Raw genomic sequence first — 22,762 nt, 5'->3', positions numbered from 1 at the left:
GGTAGTCGGGTAGTCGGGTGTAATGTTCTGTTAATTACAACCTTACACGTGATGGTCTGCACCTACCAAAAGGGTTTTTACATGTGGCTGTCTTAGATTAGAGGGTCCCAAAAAACTCTTTGCTTCTAGTTTCTCATTTTAAGTTGGTAACTTATTAAATATATATTTATATTACATTGTTTAATATTTTTGGTTAGCTTAGTGTCTTTGTAAATTGACTGAAGACCCATTTTTTTCCAAGTTTATTTTAGCCTCTTATAGAAGTTTTTGGCTCAAATCCGAAATCCAATTTCCCCCCAAATGATCTGATTTCCTGTGTTGTTTCTAACAACAGAATTACTCTGTTGAACCTAATAACACAACCCCATCAACACCAACTGAACTTTCGCATTCACATCACTGTGTGGAAATTCACATAACCGTTGTGACTTCATTTGGCTTCTGATCAGTTATTCAGAGGGAAATGGCAGATGGATCTTTTCAATAATTAAATATAAATGAATTAGAATTCACAAACTTTCCTTGATGTGGCTTTTATCATTATAGTTATACACAATTGGTGTAATCAGTTGGATATCAGCCTTGAAAATACTAACTGAACATATTTTTCTATAGATTATTGAATTATTTTTCAACCGAATTTAAATGATATTAAGTTTAACAAAATGTTGGTGGAAATAGCCCTGTGCCAAATTTATATTTAGTCTGTCCATTTTCACAATGTAGTTGTCAAGTGTGAGGTTAGTGGCACTTTCTTTGTTATTCTTTAATGAGATATATTTATATGCAGTGGTCTGAAAAAAATGTGCGCCCATTATATCAAATACATTTAAAATACAAAAAAACGTCAATGAAAATCATTGTTTTTTTAACCTGAGAAAAATGAGAGCATAAATCACACCTTTTAGAAATCTTTCATATTATCCATAATAATAGAATCTACATCACATGTTTTTTTATTTTTATGTAACCCTAAAAAATTTGAACCTAGATCACACGTTTTTAGATTTTTTGAAAACAGAAAAAAAATTTAGAACAAAGATCCTCAATTTTTTTGTTTTATTTGTTTCAATTAAATGCAGTACGTTTCCATACTCATAGATGTGTTTAGTCTAGAAGCAACATTTGTCAGTCCTGCTGTTTTTGAGTAATTGTAGTAATGCTAATCTTAGTTGTTTTTTGTGCAAATTTACAGTTTGCCCTGAAATTATTATTTTTTTTCTTTTTTTTGGTTTTCCCCAAAAAAAAAAAAAAAAACACATATTAGTGGTAATTATTACACCATATAGCCCTTTATCAAAGGGTGTATTCAAACTGGACATGTTTCCCCTGATAATTCAAAACAAATTTTCAGTCTGAAAATCTTGGTCTTGGACCAGGAACTCCATCTTTTGGGGTCGTCTTTGTTAGTTTCTGAGCTGAAAATAGTCTGTTCTTGGAGAAGAATAGACTAGAAAATACTTTATTAATCCCTTTGGAAGTCCTCAGGGAAATTCAGATACCAGCGTCCGTACAGCATACAAATGGAGTAAAATACAAAATAAGTAAAATAGAATAACAAAATAAAGTAAAATAAAATAGTATAGCAAAATAAAGTAAAGAACAACTAAACCAAAAAGCCCGCAGTAGCCGGTTGTCACGTGATGTAAACTGAGGAGGAATACGTTAATACAGATATTCAAAATTGGTCAAAATTGAAAGTTTGAATAAGTGAACTATCCTGACAAGGATTGCAACGCTTAGGACTTCCTTTAGTCTTTCTCTTGTTGCTTGCCCCGCCCTTCCAAATCCTGGCCAATGACTGAAGATTTCTTTAGTCACATGGTTTTGTGACTAAACAGGCTTCAATTAGAAACAGATTGCTGGTAAACGACAGTTTGAATAACACAAAGTTCAGGACTCGACTGGAGCAAATTAAGCAGACTCTGTTTGGACCAACATACTTTTCCAGTCTGAACACTCACTAATTCTTTGTGTTATTTCTGCAGGTGTTAAACTGAAAAATAATGTAAAACTATCATAGGAGTCATGTTTCAAGACAGTAATACAATAATGTAAAGGATCACTTTTAAACAACAATTAAAACTCTTGGTCATTGAGTTTGCATTTTTAGCACCATTTCTATTCAAAGCACAATCACTTTTCCTGTATATGTTTGTGGAGCTTTAATAATTTACAGTTTGTATGTTTGAGCTGTCAGAGTGATCAAACAGACTTATTTTGTTGGTTTAGTTGAAAGCTTCTGTCATCTATTTTCCAAATTATTGGATTACATCTAAATAGGAGAGAAAGCAGGTGTTGAAATTCCAGAACAAAAGCGTGTCGGAGTAGCTTTCTCACGTGGATGTGTGCCACATGTCATGCTGGATGTCTTCCTCGGCGGAGGATACAGCGTACGAGTGTACGGAGTTTTGTGATCTAGAGTATTTTTCAGGTTAAATAACCCTAGAAAGGAAAGTGAGTCTCTGGGTGAGATTGGGGGCAATAGAGGGGGTGTCAAGTTAACTAGCAGATGTTGACTTGTGCACGCAGCTTTTTAGTCTCTATCTCTGCATCTGTAGGTTGAATTTATCAGGAGATGCTGCTGCGAAAAATGTTTTTTTCATGTGAAAGTGGTGCTAATCTTCACCACAGGGATGTCTCCTCTCAGCTAGTTGACGCTAAATTATAGCAGATCTTTGTAATCAAGTATTAGTGGGTTTACTCATTTACCACTTGAGGAACATTTTTACACTTTGATCTTGTTTTTATGACACTTCTAACTAATTCCCCTTGGTTTTGTCTGTCATTCTCACTCCAGGATGTGCGTCTCTGACTGTCCCAGTGGCTTTTTCCGTGACGACAGGAAGCGTTGCAAAAAGTGCTCCTCCTTGTGCGAGACTTGTGTTGGGAGTCGCAGCGATCAGTGCACCTCATGCAGGCCTGGTTTCCACCTCAACGAGGGCACCAACACATGCGTTGCCAACTGCGCCGACAGCTTCTACCTCGATAACGGTGAGGTCGTCTGCCAAAGCTGACAAAGGAAATTAATCAAAAATGTGTTGGAAACACTCATTATGTTGAAAATCTAATTGATTCATCTGTCTTTTGTAAGCTTTTTTTTTTATTTCAAACATTTTTTCCTTACTTCAAACTCAGTTGAACTGCATAAAGAAAGCCATCCATAAATGGAAAAAAAGGGGGGAATTTGTGCAAACATCTGTCAGCCACCTGCTCTACAGAAATTAATAAGCAAAACTGCCTTCACTCCCCCTCTTAGAATGATGTCTTTGTATCCTTGATGTAACGTCTAGCCATTTGTTTATTTTTGTGCACTTGCTGACTTGAACAGGACTGAAAAGTTGGCACGCTGCTTTTTTTGTGAATCAACCCTGAAATGAAACAGATCTACAGGATTGTTTCTGGATTACATGAAAGATAATTGATCTTTTTTTAAGGTTTCCACAGATTTAGAATAAACACAGTCGTACAGTAAACATTGAATGTTTGTACTTATGACTGACTGAGGTTTTAAATGCATGCCAGTCTGGGTAAAAGCGGATTAGGACTCAGCTGCAGCAACTATGTATATCTTTTAATTATGTGTATAAAATTCACAGCCAAGTTAGTGTCAGAGCTGGAACAGACTCTGGCAGCCGAGAAGCACATATGGTACATGTTGTATTATAGTATTTGTACAGGTCAAGATGTACTGGATAGATCGTTTCCGTTCTTTTTTTTTTTTTTGGTTGTTGTCTGGCCCTCAGCCACCGCATTTTTTGTTGCCAATTTTATAAAATAAGAGAATTACAGAGGATTTCTGGCAAACTCTTGAAAGCATTTTGTCTGTTTTTAATTCATTTTTAATACACAGGTTTTTTAATTAGTGTGTAAGTATGAAAAAGGACATTAATTCAACTATTTTTTAAACTATTGAACGAAGTGTTGGCCTAAAAGGGGGATTTACACATAATGAAGGTTGCCTTGAGGAGTAAAAAAAAAATCAGTTTTTATCCAAATATTAGGAACAAAACAATAATTTCCTATTTTTAAAGAAGCTATTTTGTGGTCGTGAAGGTTTCAATATAAATTTTCAATATCAAGTAAAAATTTTACAATAGACTAGTAGTCAGGTGGGACAACAAAGAACTTTTTTGTCCATCGTCTGCTCTTCTGATCTATTGGTTCCTGCAGTTTAAAAGATTTCCACTCTGGTTTAGCTGTGCTCTGCTCTGCCATCGTTTTTTTTTTTCAGTAAATGCTAAAGTGCTCTTCAGCTCCCTGTAAACCAGCAGCTTCTGTGTTTGTTTCTTCCAGTTTCCAACATTTGTAGAAGATGCCAGGAGAACTGTAAGAAGTGTACAGCTGCCAATATCTGCACAGAGTGTAAACCTGGAACGAGGTAAGCTAACAATCTTAACAAAGAGCCACTGATTCGTTCTCAAAGCATTGATGAGTTTAGAGGGTTTGGTGAAGACAGATTTCAGTCTTGATGTATCGACTTGGATTCTGTGTCCCTCATTAGTTATGTCTTTTTTTTAGCCTTTAACAAGCCAATGATCTGTTGATGACTTCCACTTAATGTGTTTATTGATCATCAGTGTCGCAGAAGGAAAAAGGGCTCATATTTTTCTTAATTTTTCATTTATGGCATGTTACAGATGCTAATATATGATCAGAATGAAAGCCATTTTTAATTATATCCACAAAGAAAATGCGTTTTGAAAAATTGGGGGATGTTTCAAACTCACCCCAACTGCATTTAGCTGATCTCCCCACGGAATCTGACAAATTTTATTATGCAAATAAGATTTTTTTTAAAAAAGGCGGGGACATCAGTCTTCACATGGAGAATTTGGTGTGGGATCATTTCTATCATATGGTTTAAGTAACTAAGCATTTTAAGGTTGATTTATTTTACATGTTATTTCCCATTTACTACATTTCAACATGTTTTGGGTTAAAATATGTTTGCTAAAATGTTTCTGAAGAAGTTTTCTTTACACCTCTGATCAAGGCTTCACAACATGAGGAAAATTTGCATTGTTAGTGACCAATATTGCAGTAATGAAATGAATAAAAGCCATCGATTACATTTTCAATTCACTACAACAATTCTTGAAGTATCTATTTATTGTGGTTTCTGCCATCTGTTGCAATATTGGTTGATATTGCAATATAATACATTTTTGATTTATCAAACAGTTCACTGATCTTCTGAAGATTACAACCACTGTCATACTGATCCAATAATTTTCACGTCCCCAAATTTGACAGAAATTCAGGAAAAACAAGCTTTTTTTTTTTTGCATTTGCTCTCCCAAAGAGTAAAAAAACCTTTCAACTTTTGTTTGTTATTTTACATCTTTGACTTCATTTTTACTACATTTAAAACCTGCTTGTTTTTGTTTCCATGACCCTAAATAGTTTGAATGTCTTTTTCGTCCTTCTTAGTAATATATATTATAATATAATATATATTATATATATAATATATATTAAACATCAGTTATGTTCAGTCAGTGTGTGTTAGTTATGTACTTGTATCGTAATTTGTATTTTCTTTTGTCTGTTTCTCTTTGTTTGTTACCTAACTCTAAACAGCAGGAAACCCTCAAAAACAAGATGTGGCATTTTAAAAGACTTATCCTCCCACTGCTTTTCAAATGTTTAAATAAAATGACATTTATGAAGCTTATACTTCAAACCTTCAGTGTTAGTAAAGTTTGTTTGCACTACGTCTGACCTGAGAGTAGAAATGCAGGAAACCCTTTTAAAAGGTTTGAAAATATTTGAGTCTTGACATATTCGGGCGCTAATTTCCAGCGAGTGCATTCGGTGTCACATTAAAACACAATAGCACATGCGGGTGTGCGTGCTCATATGTTCAATCCCCTTCTCATTATTTAGTCCAGCATTAATGCTGCGTTAGGAGCCAGAGAGGAAGAGTGGAGCAGATCGTTTCTGGGAAGCGTTCAGTAACGCAGGACAGCTGTTTCTCAGCTCAGAGCAGTGAGCTCACCAACCTGCCCTTGCTGTGACTTCAAAAAACCGACTACAACCTCCTGACTCTCATCCGCACATCTGGCACCTCCGAAATCACGTCTCTAATGTCAAAACAGCACATAGGTGTCAGATGAATAGACTGTTACTCTTGGATTAGAAATGTTTTTGCTATTAATGCACTAATAGTTTTAATGAACAGTTTTGTGTTTTTCACTCATCAGCCTTCAAGCAAACAAGTGTCAGATGACGTGTGATGCAGGTTCTTACTACAACGGCCACAGGAGGACATGCGAGCCCTGCCATCGAGCCTGTGCCACCTGCGCAGGTTCGGACGTCAAAATAACTTCATTTGCAAAAATACATCTATCAAGACAATTCTGATCCCAATGAAAGATTAAACATATTCACAATGTTTCTGTGTTTCAGGCACGGGTGTAGAGGCGTGCACCAAGTGTGCTGATGGCTACTTACTGGAGGACTGGCGGTGTGTGTCGACTTGCAGTTCTGGTTACTACCTGTTTGAGCAGAGCTCAGATAACGGGCAACCACAGAGGTCCTGCAAGAAGTGAGTGTGTACGCCAGCTAACACCTCTGACACGTGCACTGCAAAGGGACTATGAGCTAAACAAGTCACCTGATTCGTAAAATTAAGGTTGTTTTTTTCTTTAAAGACACACTCCAATGAGAATCGGGTTTTTGTAGCACTTTTTTCATACTGGAGGACGTATATAAAATAATTTAAGATTAAAACTGATTTTTTTCAGTCTTAATTCAAATCGCATTTGATCAGGATCAGATGAAAACCAGCGGTTTGAAAAAGCTCAGGTTTGTGACGCAGCGACTGCCATGGACGGGCCAAAGTCTCCTTCTCCGCTACAATTCTCATGGATCCACTTACAGACAAATAGATCCATTAATGTCTTTATTTTACTCGTCTAAGTTAGAATCTCCCTCAAAATTGTACGGGTGGATAGCTCTGATATTTCTTGCCGTTATTTAATTAATACTTTTTTTTTTTTGCTAGTTTTGCCTTGCGAGGTGCTATAAGCTAGCAGGGGAGAATGTAAACAAAGGGCTGATGGGTAATTAGGAGGCCAACACATTTTGACTTTGGCTTGAAAACTGCATAATCATAATTAAAACACCACTGGAAAAAAACTTGACATATATATATATATATATATATATATATAACATTTTCATATTTTTTCTATTTTCTTTCTGCTGTTTTCAGTAACAAGATGTCAGCTGAATGTGTTGTCATGTTTGGAATATAAAAGACCAAAGTAATATTTTAGCACCAGTCTGACCTCCTTCATATATACTATCAGTTAGACAACATTGGTGAGTTAAACTAGTTAGCGTTCATCATTCTGCTACTGATCCCACAATCTCGACTAAATGAATGTTTCCCACGTTGGACTTTTCCAAGACAGAATTCTGACTGGAAAACAGAATTTGAATAGTCTTGTAATTAAAATAGGAGCCTAATAGGTGGTTACCATGAGCATAATTAAAAAAACAAAAAAGTCTTGCTAGAATTTTATGTAAATGACGCAAACTTTGACACACGGACGTGGTTCAGAGTCCTCGTGAAGGTTGAACTTTTCCCACAGACAGTTGGGCTGCGTCACTCTGCGCTCCTGTTAACCTGAGTAAGGAGAACGAGAGGAAGAGAAAACATAACAGTGATAACATGTTTGGAGACTTGATGACTAGTTTGTCTTCTTTCACTGTGAAACTCCTCAGACATCTGGTCTGCCTCTCTTATCTGTTTCATTCCTCTCTCCTTCCTCACTCTTCCACCTTGAATTATTTATATGCTCCATTTGACCCTTATTTAGGCTTGAACCCAACTGTTTATCTATTTCTACTTTTTTTCTTTGTTTTTAAGAACAAGCCCCTAAAAAGAAAAACACAATCTTATATCCTCACTGTTTTATTGTTGCAAAATATTTTAGTTACTAATGATGCATTCAGTGACCCGGGAGAATTTTTAGAGGGAAACCTTGAATAAAGCAGATTAAAAGCTGATTTTTGGGAGAAAATAGTTTTACAGGCATGAAAGTGTTGGCTTATGTTTATTTTAAGCCAGGTGTTTTTATTTGGAATTTATAATTGCTGAAATCTTCTTCCTTTTTTGCAAATTACACAAGAATAAACTGTTAAGTACAAATAAAGGATAAGTATTCCTTTACTTCAAAGCTTAGATATCAATTCTTAAAAATATAAAAGATCTATCTTCCAGATTTTGATGTTTTTTGTGTTTGAATTTATGTTTGTTTTGGAGATCTTGTCTTTGAATGCATCCGTGATTCATTTGTGATCTTCTTGTCTTTGAATGCATCCATGATTCATTTGTGATCTTCGTGTCACCTTGGACAGGTGCGACAATAGCTGTTATGAGTGCTCGGGGCCCGGTGAACGAAACTGCAGTACCTGCGTCAGTGGTTACAATCTGGAGGCGGGAGCCTGTGTGGTCAGCACCATCTGCAAAGATGGTGAGTTGTCAGATTTCTCATTTATTATATGCATTTTGTCCTCGCCTTTTGGAGAGACAGCATATTTAGGATTGATCTGCTCAACATTTTCAAGTTTGACTTTAAAAAGAAAAATAAAGATTAGTTATGAAGTTCCATAAAAGTTGATGGCTAAATGATTCTGGCTTTCTAAATCTGTAGAAAATCATACAAATTGCTCAACTAGTTCATATAATAAACGTCTAATACTAAATCCCCTAAGTGACAAAAATAAATGCACAAGGAATATTTATTATCTTTTCTTATTTATTATTTTGGTTGAGTCTTCGTACTAACAGCTTGAATGAAACTGCAGCTTCAAAGCAGGGAGGCATTCTGTCCTTGCTTTTAGTTTTGTTTTTCTAATCTCACTTATTCACATTCTGCGTGTTACTCAAGTAAATTCCTTTGGGAAAACACACTTGCACATTCTTGCCCTTTTATACTAACATAAAGCCACTACTTCCCCTAATTGTTCGTTTTTTTATTTTTATAGTGTCTAAACACTTTGCATTGGCTGAGATTCTTCTTGATAACACCTCCTTCTTGTCCTTTCATTTTTTTTTCCCTAAATCAATTTTCCTGATTTCTCCTGCTTTACACTAACTCACTCTGCTGCATGTGCTTGTTTGGAAAAAGAATGTGCATGAGTTTACACAAATCGTTTAGCTTCAAACTGCTTTTATTTTGATGGTCACAAATCCCAAAATGCCACAGCGCTGTGACCTAAATGCAAGTTTGTGATCATGAGGCGGCAGTCACATTTGCAGCGGCCATGGAGGTTTTAAGAAAAGTAAAAAATTTACAGCAACCAGACGATTTTTTGGCATAGGTCAGTATCCGCTCGGGCACTTTTTAAGGTTGCGGAGTGGCAGGAAGGCAGCAGAATGATAATTGACTGATAGGAGGGTCTCCATGGTCCCCAAAACTGTCTGATGATTGGCCAATTCAGACTGCCGCCCTCCAGCCCCTGTGCTGCCACCCGTTAGAAGTCGGACGGTGAGGGCTGTTGTCATGGGCCTGACGAAGAACAGACGTCAATCTGAGATCCTGTCCAGCGTGGATCCAAATGGGGAGATGGGATTGATGTGGGATTGATAGCACCACAATGACTCTGAGACCTCCATATTGACAAATTGCAGTTGATACTGAGAAGAATACGAAGAAGACAGAACATTAGGATTTCTTGGGAGGCATGTTGTCTAAAAATTCTTACTTTTGTAACCTGACAAAATTATAGAGTAGGGATCAAAAGTTTGGGAACCCCATGTAAAATGTTATATTATTGTGCTTTAAGAATTCAAGAAAAGATGGAAAAATCCTCAGATTACACATGAGATTTTCTTTAAAAAAAACAATTTTATTTTCATTATTTATCCTTTCAAAGTAACAGAAAAAAAAAAATCCAAATCTGATTTGCAAATGACGATTGAGGCAGAATGGCCTGCGTTTTATAACCTCCAGGCTACTGAGCGTCTGGTGGCACTTGATATGAATGGCTGCCGTTCGGAGACATTTACACATCGTCCAATCACAGCTGCTGCCAGCCGGCGATACTTCTCTTTGTAATGGCGTCATCCCCGATGCTCGCCTGACTGCCGCCCTCCACGTTCATGCCTCCTCATTGCGCTGTGGCAGCTGTATTTGTGATCGTCGCATTAGTAACTCAGAACTTAAAGTTCAAGCTCTTGTTTTTAGATGAATATTTGCAAGATTAATGTCCATGTGTAACTTTTTTTGTGAAAATGACTGCTTTAGTGCATCCTCAGTCTGTAATTGTTACAAAAAAATCCAAAATAATATCAGAGTTTGATCACAGACTGCCGATTCACTATTCATTTGTTTTTTTAATGCAAAATGATGTTGTAAATATCAGAAAATCTTCAGTTCACTAATTGTGTGACTTTTTTTTTCCCTTTTCTGTCTGTGTTTCTCCTGAATCCATTTTCCTTTTTTCTCCTGACATGGATCCAATCACTCCTCCGGACTATTTTCCACCTCCGTGACCATCGCCTGTGTTTGGATGAACCAAACTCTTCCTTCCACCTGAACCCTCTCCTGACCAATCATGTGGCTCTGCTTGTTATTCGACTGTTTGGTGTGTGTTCCTGTGTGGACCCCCCTCCCCTTGTCTAAACACTACCTATGTCTCTTCTTCCTGCTCTGTGGAAAGCAAATGAAGAATCTTGGGCGGAAGGCAGCTTCTGCGTCCTTGTTAAAAAGAACAATCTTTGCCAGAGGAGAGTGCTGCAGCAGCTGTGCTGCAGAACGTGCTCGCAAAAGGGTTGACGGGACGCTGACACCGGGCGAAAAGGGAGTCCGAGGTGGGGTGTGGGGCACACGGGGGGCACCCCGCCCTCTCAAAGCCTCTGCCCACGCATTCACAGTCACATAATTTATAAGAGAATCTGTGCCTCTTTACAAGGACTGCATCGGAGGTGCGATGACAGGACTACAACAAACCTACCTTTTTTCTGTACCGGGACGCATGTGGTCAGGATGCAAAAACGACTGGGACTTGCTTCAAGAAGAAATGAAAACAAAACAAACAAAAAGAATAAAAGTGTTGGTATTCTGTGACCAAAGCATCGATGCCAAAATAATTGAGCGTTCTTTTTTTCTTGCCAGTGTACGAGGCACAGCTAAAAACAGCATAAAAAACATGAGCCACTCAGCCTGTGAATTCTGTGCAAATTATTTTTCTTTTTGATTGTTTTGGCTCCTCTTCCTCCTTTCTTTCCAGTGTTAACAATAAAAAAAAATGGAAAGTGAACTTGCAGTAGGAAAGGCCATGATTTTCTGCCTGTAAATATAAAAGAAAAAAATGCACACTTAGTAATGTGAATATAATGCATGTCTGGGCTGTTGAGGGGGAGAAGATAAATCCACACTTTCTGTATGCCACACATACAAATTTTTCACACACACCTATAAACATGATGGCAGAAACGCAAAATCTGATTTTATGGTGTTACTGTACGGCGAAAATGTAAAGAAACACCGGATTTTATTTACTAAAACAGAAGAAACCCGCCCCTTGAATAATGTGTGTTTGTCTTTATTGCTGTTTCTAGGAGAATGCCATTTATTCTTGATGTAAGCCCAGACAGCATTGATTATTTGAAAAGCTATGACAAACCCAGTCGAAAGTCATTCCTTCCAGAGCTTTCTGCCAGGAGGGAAACTCTGCAGTAAATTATGATGAGTTCGCGGTACTAGGGATGTACCGATGCCAACTTTTCACACTGAAGAAAGAAACCTTTAGCCTGAAATTCTGTTCTGTTGCCATCCATCACAGTGATTTAAGGATTTTCTGGGGTATTTTTTTTTTCATTTTGTTGAACAAGAAAACGACTCGATCTCAAAGCATCTAAAACTTTTTTCCACATGCCATTGTAACGCCACTGAAGGGAAACTTCTTTGTCCAGTCGATGATATTTTAGCTGTATCGGTGCATCCCTACATGTTACTGTCCTGAAATAAAATAGTTTTAGAAGTTTTCTCCTCTCGTCATTCCATTATAACAATGCACGTCCACTGAGGGACACGGACTGCACCAAAAGGGTTCTGCAAAAACTCCAAATATTAGTTTTTGTCCATCACAGTGAACTAACTGGTGACATTAAAGAGGCAAATTGCCTTTTTTTAATGAATATGTAATAAATCAGTATGAAATGAGCTTGAAATAAAGGCTAAAAGATGTAAATTAATCTGCCAATACATATTTCTATTAGAAATTCAATTTTGCTTAATACAAGTTAAAAAAAGTGCTATATTTTCATTTATTTACCAAAAAAAGGTATTCAATCTCAGTAAAATGTCACCTGTTAATTCACTGTGTATTCTGTCAAGAAAATTGACTCAAAATTAAACAAGATTTAGTGTTATATTTGCAGATAAAAGTCACTGACAGGCAGACAAAAGCAACTTTAACAGGGAAAAGTTTCAACAAATCCAGCCCCAAATATCTCTGTTTTCCACTCATTATTGATGAAGTATTTGTTCAAGCTGAAGGTTGGCTGACAGCTGCAGAAGCAGGTATAGAATCAGAAATATTCAGCCAAAAAAAGCATATTTGTGCGAGATAAGGCCAAGACTTCAGACACCTGCTCTCTGTCTGTCTGTGAACTTTACCTGATGACGCTAATAAAAAACAAAAGTACACAAAAAAATCTCTGTAAGGTTTCACAGCCAGTTTTAAATAAATTGTTGTACTGTCAGATGTTAATGGTATTGGATGATTTGTAATAAAGAAAAGAAAAGTTCCCCTTTTCGTAACAAAACCTTTAATCATGGTCATTATTTAAAGATGTGTGATAGAACACACACAACCCTTTGCATAAAAATATGTTTTTATTGTGTACTTGTGACATTTCTGTGACAATACATTATTAATGTTACTCAAAGTCCTAGTTTTTAAATTTTTTTTTAAACGTTCTTATTAAAATGTTTAATCTGTTTTTGTCGCTTCAATTCTCATTAATCCTATTTGCATTGTCCTGATGAGAATAATTCCCCCCATTTGCATTTTTCGCGTGGTACATTCCCCATCTCTACATATGTTCGGGCCTCCTCTATTGAGTTAACGTTTACAAATTCAGGCGTTTTCCAACACTTGATTGCGCTGATTAGATAAAAGTTTCACAGGCCCCGGGCAGAGCACTAAAAGAGAGATACAGTATGTGTGCTCAATGACAAGTAGGCAGTGGATAAAACCAGATCAGCAGTGCTAGTTGTTGTTGCCTCATTATAGATGCAAGCTTCACTTTCTAAACTAGTTTGCATTCATGAGAGGGATTGGATGAGAGTGAATGTCGGAGTTCTTCACCATAGAAACTTTCAGTTTATCAGCATGTCGTTTTCCTGCAGCAGTGAGGGGAATTTCTGCTGTTCACAGAAACAGTCAAATAAAATCAGGTCTATTTATCTGGTACCGGATTGTTTGTTTTATTTGCTTATCCAAGATATTATTGTTGTAAATTAGCCAATTTTTTACTCTAGTTTTTTGTTGTTGTAATACAGGATGAACATTAAGAAGATTATTAGTGCTTTAGACACCCTTGATTACTATATATAATATTTATGGAGGTTTAGAACTGGCTATAATAGTTCAAAAGGGGTCGTTTGCAGCATCATACAATAACTGGGAAGTTTGGAAGCTGGGTCATCAGAGAATTGTCTCTGAACAAAACGATTTCATTTACCTCTGATGAAAAAATTAAAAAGCATTCAGATTAAAGTTTAGAGAGCATGCAAGACTGCTTCTGTAGTAGTTCTTGGCAAGTTTATTTTATGTTATTATTGATTTTTCTCTCTCAAAAATGCAGAAATAAATGTGAGGAATTCTTCCAAGTTCAAGTTGTTTCCAGCCAACAAGGAATCTGTAACATTTTAATGACATATGCTGTAAATTTTTTACAATCCACATGCTGTAAATCAAAATTTTGATATTTAAAAGCCTAAAAAAGCAGGATTCTTATTATAACCATCAAGGGATTTAATGTTTTTTTTTTCCAAGTGTCGGAGGGAAAAGGTTCTTAAGTGTTTTGAATCTCTGTGATAACAGGCTGCACTGCTCCACAATAGAGAGAATGCTTTCTTTTTTTTTTGTCAGAGTGACAATCTGTCTTTGGTCTCGTCTCTGTTCCGTTCACATCTGGCATTCAGGAGTCCACCGTGTCTGTTTCTGCTGAGCGGAGTTATGTGATGCTGCGTCCCCTGAGTATTTCTCCCTACATTTGTTTGTTAAAATAAGTGAAGGGGAAACGAGTAAGACAGAGAGGCAGTGTGTGTGTGTTTATTTGGGGGCTGTTTGAATGGTTTCAGCAGAGCTCTGCTGAATGGGAATCACCAGCCTGTTGTGTTTGCACACAAAGGAGCTCTTTAGTCGCTCCAAAGGAACAACTGAGCTTTTCATTGAAAGCCTGATTGCACCGACAACCTCACTGCTGCCTTACAGGATGCACACAAACACTCCGTCCTTATGCTCAAACAGGAGCCTGTCATTGTTTCCAACAGCATCATCACTATTACTCATCACAGACATCAGGTGTGAGGATGCAGATTTTAATTCCAATTCGAATGATTTCCTAACAAGATTTGAGAGTTTACTCATCGCAAACGGCAAATTATTTTTTTTAACTATAGTGTGGAATGAAGCTTTATATCGTTTCTACCTGGAATGGATGTTTTTGATCATTAGAGTGACCTAACAATGACTCTGCCAGGTGTTGTGGTTCCTGGCACCAAGAACCGAGTTTCCAGTTTCTGAAGCCTACGCACATTCTCAGCAGTGGATGATGTGGCAGCGCGCTAGAGGAAGGATGCAAGATGAACCTGATGCATTTCTGCTCTAATTAGTTTCTCCTCCAGAGACCAGCTGTTGCAGCAATCACAGCCACAAATGCTGGCCATTAGAGGTATTTGCATCCCATAGGCGCCTCTGAAGGTTTTAATCTGAAGGATTAGAATATTTGCTCTCTATTTAAAGTCTAAAAAGAACCCTAGCCCTCCCAATGCATTAGGGGTAACCAGGTGAAGTTAGCCAAACTGCTTTTCTGGGGGAAAAAACACAAAAATGTCAAAAATATTGTATATAAAATGATTGTAGAAGCAGTAACTGTTGGAAGTTTGAACTGCTAAACATTTGGATCCATATCGGGTGTTTTTGTTCTGATATGCATCCGTCCCTCCTTTAAAGAATCAGATTCTTGCAGAAATAAAAACCTATTCCGATTTCCTATGATGCAGCAAATCCCCAGTACACAATCCTTATTTGCAAGATCGCCTTCATCCAAAACTTTGTTTGCAATCGAACAATTATTATTATTATTATTATTACTATGAGAGGAAACCAGAAATGCATCAGAAATTTTTTGTTCAGTCATGCTCTTGGATTTTTTTTTTCATTTTTGGCTAAATCTATAAAAATGAAAAAGTAAAGATTAAATATGTGGGAGTCCAATCATATCTTAGAGAAGAAATTGTGTTTCCAGCTTCTCATCAACCAAAAAAAAACAAACAAACATCTGACTCAGGCCACTAGTAGCTAATAGTCTAACTGACGAGGGTCTTGGATTACTTAATTCATATCTCAAGGTAGTCAAAAATATGCAAAAAGATGAAAAAAAAATTCAGATTGAAACAGTACAACATTAAGTTGATGCAGAACGTGTGATGTAACGGTGTGGCTTTCTGTGCAGGACAGTACATGAGTAAACACGGGGAATGCCATTTGTGTGACATTACCTGTGAGCGGTGCACGGGTCCAGAGAGGGAGGACTGCACCAGCTGCCCCTCGACAAGGTGACTACTCTTCACATTAAAACCCCAACAAAAAAACAAAACGTTTTTCTTCAAAAACCCAACCAAGACAAAAAAAAATGTTCTTATTTTCTTGAGTGAGTAATACATTTTTTTAAAAAAATATGTTTTCAAAATGTGGCAGTTAAAGGGTTAAAGATTCCACATTTTTCACATTTTCTAAATGGTGCTTTAAATATCTTTATAGTAACTAAGGAAGCTTAAAGAAATGTACCTTTGCTAAGTTAAAGCTGAGCATTTAAAAACGTACATGTACTTAGATGAGGCAGATTAACTGTGAATTGCACCACACACAGGTTATATGAGGAAGGACAGTGTGTGATCCACTGCCAGATGGGTCGCTACCCCAAAGAGGGCGTATGTAACCTCTGCCATCACACCTGCCAGGCGTGCTCTGATGACGGACCGGACATGTGCACCAGCTGTGACACAGGTACACCACTCCTCTTTAGAGTCACCAATCAAATGTAATGCATTTCTATTTGAGTAAAATTAAGTTTGTAGAGAGTGATGCACAGATTTGTAAAATCTTGCTTTTGAAGTTTTTAAAAAGTAAATTGACTTCAATCAAATCTTTCAAAACTTTAATCTAAGTTTTGTCTTTAGATTAGAAGTATTTTCTCATTCATATGTTTAAAGTTTGTGTCCGTTTAAATGTTTTATTTAAAAAAAGAAGGAAAAAAATCCTTTAGTGGGGTTATACGGGTCATCTAAAGTTAATAAGAGTCATTTTTCAATTATTAATATAAAACTCTGACATCATTAAGGGGTCACAGCTGAAGAAACATCAGGCTGATAGTGTTAGGAAAAACGGCATTTATCAAACTGTTGCAGACAGTATTGTGGCTCTCAGGATGAGAGTATTTACACAAGGGAGATACTGTTACACACCTATCTGCACACATGCATGGAGGTCCCAGACAGCCAAGAGAAAATGAACACCAGATTTCTCTTTCACAGACACCTTTGCGTTCACACACACTTTCTAAATTGCTTATCGTACCGTAATTCTAAATGTGGTGGAATTTAATTGCAGGTTTGTCTGAGACTTAACAACTTTCTATGTGTCTCTAACTGGGCTGTTACTTTCTCATAACAAGCCAGACTCTCACACACCCATGCATGTGCATGCAGACACTATACACTGAGCAGAAAATACATGTTTAGTCACACAGACATGTTTAGGTGTCTTTATCATAAATGGATATTCTATCTGTATCAGCACTTTGCAGAGTGATTGCATCAGATGATCCTGCAGTATATCATCCAGACATAACCGCTCCCTGTCTACATACCTGTGCTGTGCATCAAAACACTTTTTTGTTTACTTGTGTCTCCACCTAGACAGGTTTGGTGTTACCAGGTACCTATTTCAGAATCAGTGTCGGGAAGTGTGTCCCGGAGGCTTCTTTCAGTCTGCAAGGATGCGCTGTGACCCCTGTCCTGCAGACTGCAGCGTCTGCGCTGCAGCAGATCACTGCTTACAGTGCAGTCCGGGACACAAGCTCAGACATGACCACTGTTTTCAGCTGGAGTGCAGCACAGGTGAGAGATGCTGCTCAACAAAACATCAACCACTACACAGACATTTGCAGACAACTGTGAAAAAAAAATATTTTTATTTGGTTGATTCCACACAAATAATAGGATGTTAGCATTAAAAAAATATTTTAAAATTTAGTGTGTGTGGACAAATGCTCTGGAAATGCTCACTTTGTAACAAAAATGTGTTTCTGAAAGCTGATTGTAACATTTAAAAACATCTTTAAGATGTGATCAAAGTCATTTCTCTATGAAAATTCAATTCATTTTTTTGCTGTTTTAGAATCGGTTTTACATAGATTTTTTTATTTTTTTTCAACTCAAGTTTTTATTGAGTTTTAACTTATCAAATAACATCACACATGTAACATTATACAGCATTTTACAGGTCAGGTTTTCTGAAACAAAACAAAAATACAAAAAAAACCCAGATTTTTCTTATTTGTTTAATTAGTATTCATAATAAGGATTTATAAGATTGTATTTGAATCTACACTAACATTTTCTGGTTAAATAAAACGCTTAAACAGGATAAAAATAAAAAAGCTTATTTCAACATTTTTTTGTCTACTTGTGAATAAATAAACAAAAAAACCCAGATACGGTAAATCCTGCTTCTGTTATTAATGTCAAAACTGCTGTCTTGCTAAAACACAAGATAAACTGAGTGTTACCAAAGAATGAGTCAAAACTGGTGACCATTTCTGCTCAACTCTGCACTCTGACTCCCACAGAAATTTCAGATTTTTGAGAAAATAAAAGATTTGTTCACCGTTTAAATTTTCTCAACCTGTAGAATAAGCACATATTTAATGATACGACAATCATACAATCATAATGCTGAAATAAGCACGTTTTTTTAATGTTCTCGGAATCATCACTAAAGAAAACTCTCAGCAGACTTGAACGGCATTTTCTGCATTTTTTTATGATGACAGTCAGATATAAATGTGGTTTACAGACTTTAAAAAAAGCAAACTTTTGGTTAATGTGTGTGTGGACTAAGCAGAACTTTAAAATCTGGATGTTGCTTAGATAAGAGGAAAAAAAAACACTTCAGGCAAAAAAAACAAAACTTTTAATATGACAAAAAATGATAAAACACATGAAGAACAGAGTGCACACATGGTGTCATGTTTAGCAAGCTACTTTTATTTATTTATTTAAATAAATAACAGAAAATTAAAATATTTGTTTATTTTTTAGTAGAACTGAAAGTTTGGACAATTTTATTCTGTATGATAATCTCGATGTGAAGTGGAGTTGACATCCAGCTATAAACATGTAAAGCGTGTGAGCATGTTTGGACCTAAAGTGTTGAGAATGATGAGTGAAACCGAATATTCCTTTCTAGTGGCAGGCAGGCTTGTGTCGACATGCCCCGCAGACCGCTGGAAACCCGTGGTGCAGATATTTGTTATTCATTTGTGCTTCTCTCTTCTCCTCACATCTCTCCAAATTATAATTAATCACACTGAGCCTAATTATAACGGCAGGATGGAGTTATGGACATCAGCAATCAACTTATGATGTTTAAGGAGGATTTATTTGTTTACATTTAATGATGTGGAGTTTTTATTTTCACCTCCAGTAAAATAGATTATAAAACTTTTTTTAATTTTGCCATTTATTTTATTTCACTCACACAAAACTTTGTCTTTTATTAGGAGAAGCTTCAGATGAGGAGAGTGAGGCGTGTTTTCCCTGCGATGATGGCTGTGAGAAATGTAAACTCAGTAAGTAGACGCCATTTTTTTACAGCTAATATCTCATGTCAAAGAAAGAGGCAGCTGCTTATCCTTTAATATATCAGAAAAACTCAAAAATGACTAGATTTTTTTTAAAACCACAAAATTTCAGATTCTTTTTTTTTAATACATTGAATTTTGGACACCACAAAAGGTGATGATATTCCAGCTATGAGCTGTGGAAGACGGGCTGTTATATCATTTAACATACTGACTTCACACAGACATGCATAGACGTTTATATCTGAGCAAAAGTGCCACCAAATGTTGAAACTTTGCATTTGCTCCCAGTCGATTGATTTCAGCCTCCAGAGCATTAAATGTGCGTTTTGTGTTGAAGTGGAGTTGAATGAGATCTTATCCCCCAGCCTGGCAGCCTGTGATAAAAATTCTGGAGCCTCTTTCGGGTCCTTTCAAAATTAATTCAGCCCATCTTTTAACTGAGCACAAGTTTTATGCCTCTTAATCTTCCCAGCAAACCACCATTTATAATCACTGGCTAGAGATTTGGAAATTACTGGATTAGTTCATGTTTTGTGTGGCCTCGAAATCCTCACTGCTGGTAAATTTGCTTGATGAAAGAGAACTGATTGTTTCCAACTTTTACACTTTAATTGGTGCGATTTTGTGTTTGTGGAGGAATTACTGCAGAACAGAGACAGATGGGTTGTTTTGACCCCTAGAGTGAGGCAATCCAGCTGCTCTGTGAAGGTCAGAATCCCCAAAGTTGATCAAAGTGATCCGCTTTGTTCAGTGAGGGATCATCTGCATCCTGATTAGAGGGCTCTATTCCGGGATGACAACGCCCTCGTCTGTGAGGCAGGAGCAGTCTCTGGGTCTTTCAGGTTTCCACCTGGGCGATCGCCCGCGGGAGACGTGTGAGGCGAAGCCACTATCCTTAAAACAGAAAAAGGAGGAGTCCTGGAAAGGTGGTGCCTCAGCCTTCCGGTGAAGTTGTAGGATGTACACGAAATGAAGCAGCTGTATGTGAATGTTTTCAAACCGTTAGGGGGATGAGTAACTCAGAAGTCACGCTAAATATACTTTTGATCTATTGTAAAAGAGGCCTTTTAACTATGATTATGCTATTTTTAGCCTGTTGTTTTCTATAGGACATACTGTAGTTTCTGCATTTTCCTCTGAGTTGCTGTTGGAAGTGAGCCTGCCCTGACTTCCCATAACCCCTTTGATTGTACTTTCTTCCGCTAGCTTGCAGCCCCTCACATAACACTATCAGAGCAGCCAAAATGGCAAACAATATCTGTACAGTTTGGAGCCAGATTCCAGCTCAGATGAGGAAAATGAAGATGCACATGGATCTATTTGTCTACAAGTGGATGCATCAGAATGGAGCGGAGAAGGGAGCTTTCAGCTCAACTTTTTCGTCGGCTCCTGATTTACGATTTCAATAAAGACATTTTCTTGAGAAAAATGCCACAAGAACATGTTAAAAACACCATTTTCATGTGGTCTGATCTGATCGTTAGAAGTTTTTAGCTTTGAATGAGTCTGAATCACTTTAAAGAGTGATCGTGTGTCCAGTAAGTGCTGGAATAGTGTCTAACTTGTGGTCACATGTTCACCATAAGTGCATAAGTATTTGCACATTCCACAAGTGAACACTTCAGGATGTGTACGCCAGCTGAAACCCCCCCTGCTCCAGGCTGCACGGTTAATATTTATGCGGGCGCTATTCTGTCTCTCACACAGACACAGCCTGCAGGCATGATTTCCAGCTCCTGGCTCTCTTCTTTTATACCTTTGTCCCAACCCACCCTTCCTTTCTCCCAGCCTCTTCTCTGTAGGAGTAATTGCTTTCACAGGTAGTGGCTTGTCGACTGCGCTCAAGTGCAAAGCAGTGCCGTGTTAAGTTGTGGGTACTCCAGAAAGACAGCAAGAGGAATGAGAGGTTGATGTTTGGGGTGGGCGGAGAGCTGTTTTTTTGGAGAGGACAAATGTCCCAAGGGAAAGTCTACAGAAGTGTCTCCTAAAGCCACCATTTACCTCCTCTCCCTCCCATCTGTCGCCTCCCCTGTTTCTTTTCCACTTCCTTGTGCTCTCTGTCCTTGGAGATGTTTTGACATCTTTGGGCAGTGGCATGACAGCGTGGCTCTTCCTCACTTTCCAGCTCTATGGTTAGGGTTGACAGCAGGAATTAATTAGGCTGAAGGAAAATGAGCTTCTCCCTTTGGTGAGTCTCCAAAGAGACTCAATGAATTTCTTGTTAGTATTCACCGTGGTGGGATTTTTTTTAAACAACTACTTTATTAATTTAGAATACTCTGTACATCTAGATTTTAGCCTACACATGTTCACAACATTTTTATTAGATGGATAGTTTCCGAAGTAAATCTGTGTTTCGTTCTGCACTGATCACACTCAGCTGAGGACTGAAATCAGGGTGACACTGAGTTGAACTGAGCAAAATTGTGCGTCATTGGAGTGCCCCCTGCTGGTGAAAACTAAAATTTCTGTCTTCTGTCCACCACAGAGGATTCAGGGAATCAGGAGCAGAAAAGTGTTTGTCTCCAATGTGAAGAAGGCTACTATCAGTAAGTCTCACCTGATTGTCACTGTTAAAATAAAGCATAAAATTGATTTTCAAGCCTGTGCTTATAGTCTGCATGGATTTTCATCCACTTTTATTTATGGAATCCTTCATGAAAGTGGTCCCCAACTTTTCTGAGGCCACGGACTGGTTTAAATCAGACTGAAGTGAGCATTTTCAAGCTTCCGATTTCTAAAAATCTATAAAAAAATGTAAAAATATCAGTAGATATTTTTGTATATTTAAGATTTAATCAAACAAAGATGTTGATTTGTAGAAGTCTTTTCTTATTAAAAAAATGCCCATAAAGGAAATGTTAAATGATTTATTTTCCCATAGCATGCCATTTAAACACTCAATACAGGCTCCGATAATCTTTCAGTGCAAAAAGATTTATCACATTTTGTCTTTGCATAAACCCTCATTTATTGAGTTTTTTTTAACATTCTTCTTCTTCAACACAAATTTTAAATTTTAAATTAAAATTTCTGAACGGATGCCAAACAAATTCAGCCTTACTGTAGGAAAATTATCAAATTTTTCTTTTACAAGATTCCACGAATTAACAACTTTATTTAGTAGAATTTTATTTCTCTGTAAAATGTTTGCAGCAGGTTTAAACTTTGTGCTGTTTATAGAGGGAAGCTTTGTACTTCTTTGAAGTCAAAGGCTCTAGTTCGGTGTCCTCATTAGCTCTTTTCTCCCCAAATATGTTTTATTTCTGGTTTTTGTTAGCTTTTTAGCTAGCGATCCAGGTAGCCATGCAGGTAACTGCTTTAAGACACGTGACAAAGACGGACCTTGTGAACAAAATCCGGCAGTCTTTTTTTAAATTAAGGTTCCGTAAGGATCAGAAAATAAACTAAACTTAAATAATCTAAGTTAGCACATGTATTTCTTTTTTTCTGTCCATGGCCTGGCACCGGTCCGCAGCCCGGGAGATGGGGACCACTGCTTTATGTGTTCCAAAATCTAATTTTTAACCTAGGGGAAACTGCCTTCCTCTGTCTTTTTTATTTAGTAGAAGAACTTTTAGCTGACCTGAAATGTCTGAGCATGTTTTATTGGGTTTTTCTGTTTTTGGTAGCTGCCCTGGT

The 22,762-nt window shown here is 37.3% G+C and overlaps 1 protein-coding gene across 3 annotated transcripts in view; it reads left to right on the top strand.

Moving 5' to 3' along the window:
- The window catches only part of pcsk5b (proprotein convertase subtilisin/kexin type 5b), a 65,362-nt gene that overhangs the window by 42,209 nt on the left and 391 nt on the right, over positions 1–22,762 (top strand). Inside the window, exons 16-25 of one of the 3 annotated variants that reach the window (XM_036213534.1) lie at positions 2,801–2,994; positions 4,297–4,381; positions 6,207–6,310; positions 6,412–6,550; positions 8,371–8,486; positions 15,707–15,809; positions 16,124–16,260; positions 17,172–17,372; positions 19,037–19,105; positions 21,609–21,669. In XM_036213534.1, the coding sequence (XP_036069427.1) occupies positions 2,801–2,994; positions 4,297–4,381; positions 6,207–6,310; positions 6,412–6,550; positions 8,371–8,486; positions 15,707–15,809; positions 16,124–16,260; positions 17,172–17,372; positions 19,037–19,105; positions 21,609–21,669 (1,209 nt within the window). Of the gene's footprint in view, positions 1–2,800; positions 2,995–4,296; positions 4,382–6,206; positions 6,311–6,411; positions 6,551–8,370; positions 8,487–10,677; positions 12,007–15,706; positions 15,810–16,123; positions 16,261–17,171; positions 17,373–19,036; positions 19,106–21,608; positions 21,670–22,762 lie in introns of those variants that run through there. The other 2 variants (XM_024275268.2, XM_024275267.2) reach the window with 2 other exon arrangements.

This window comes from Oryzias melastigma, linkage group LG9 (assembly GCF_002922805.2).
Source record: "Oryzias melastigma strain HK-1 linkage group LG9, ASM292280v2, whole genome shotgun sequence".
NCBI classification, from domain to species: Eukaryota; Metazoa; Chordata; class Actinopteri; order Beloniformes; family Adrianichthyidae; genus Oryzias; species Oryzias melastigma.
This window is presented reverse-complemented; position numbering and strand designations above follow the sequence as displayed.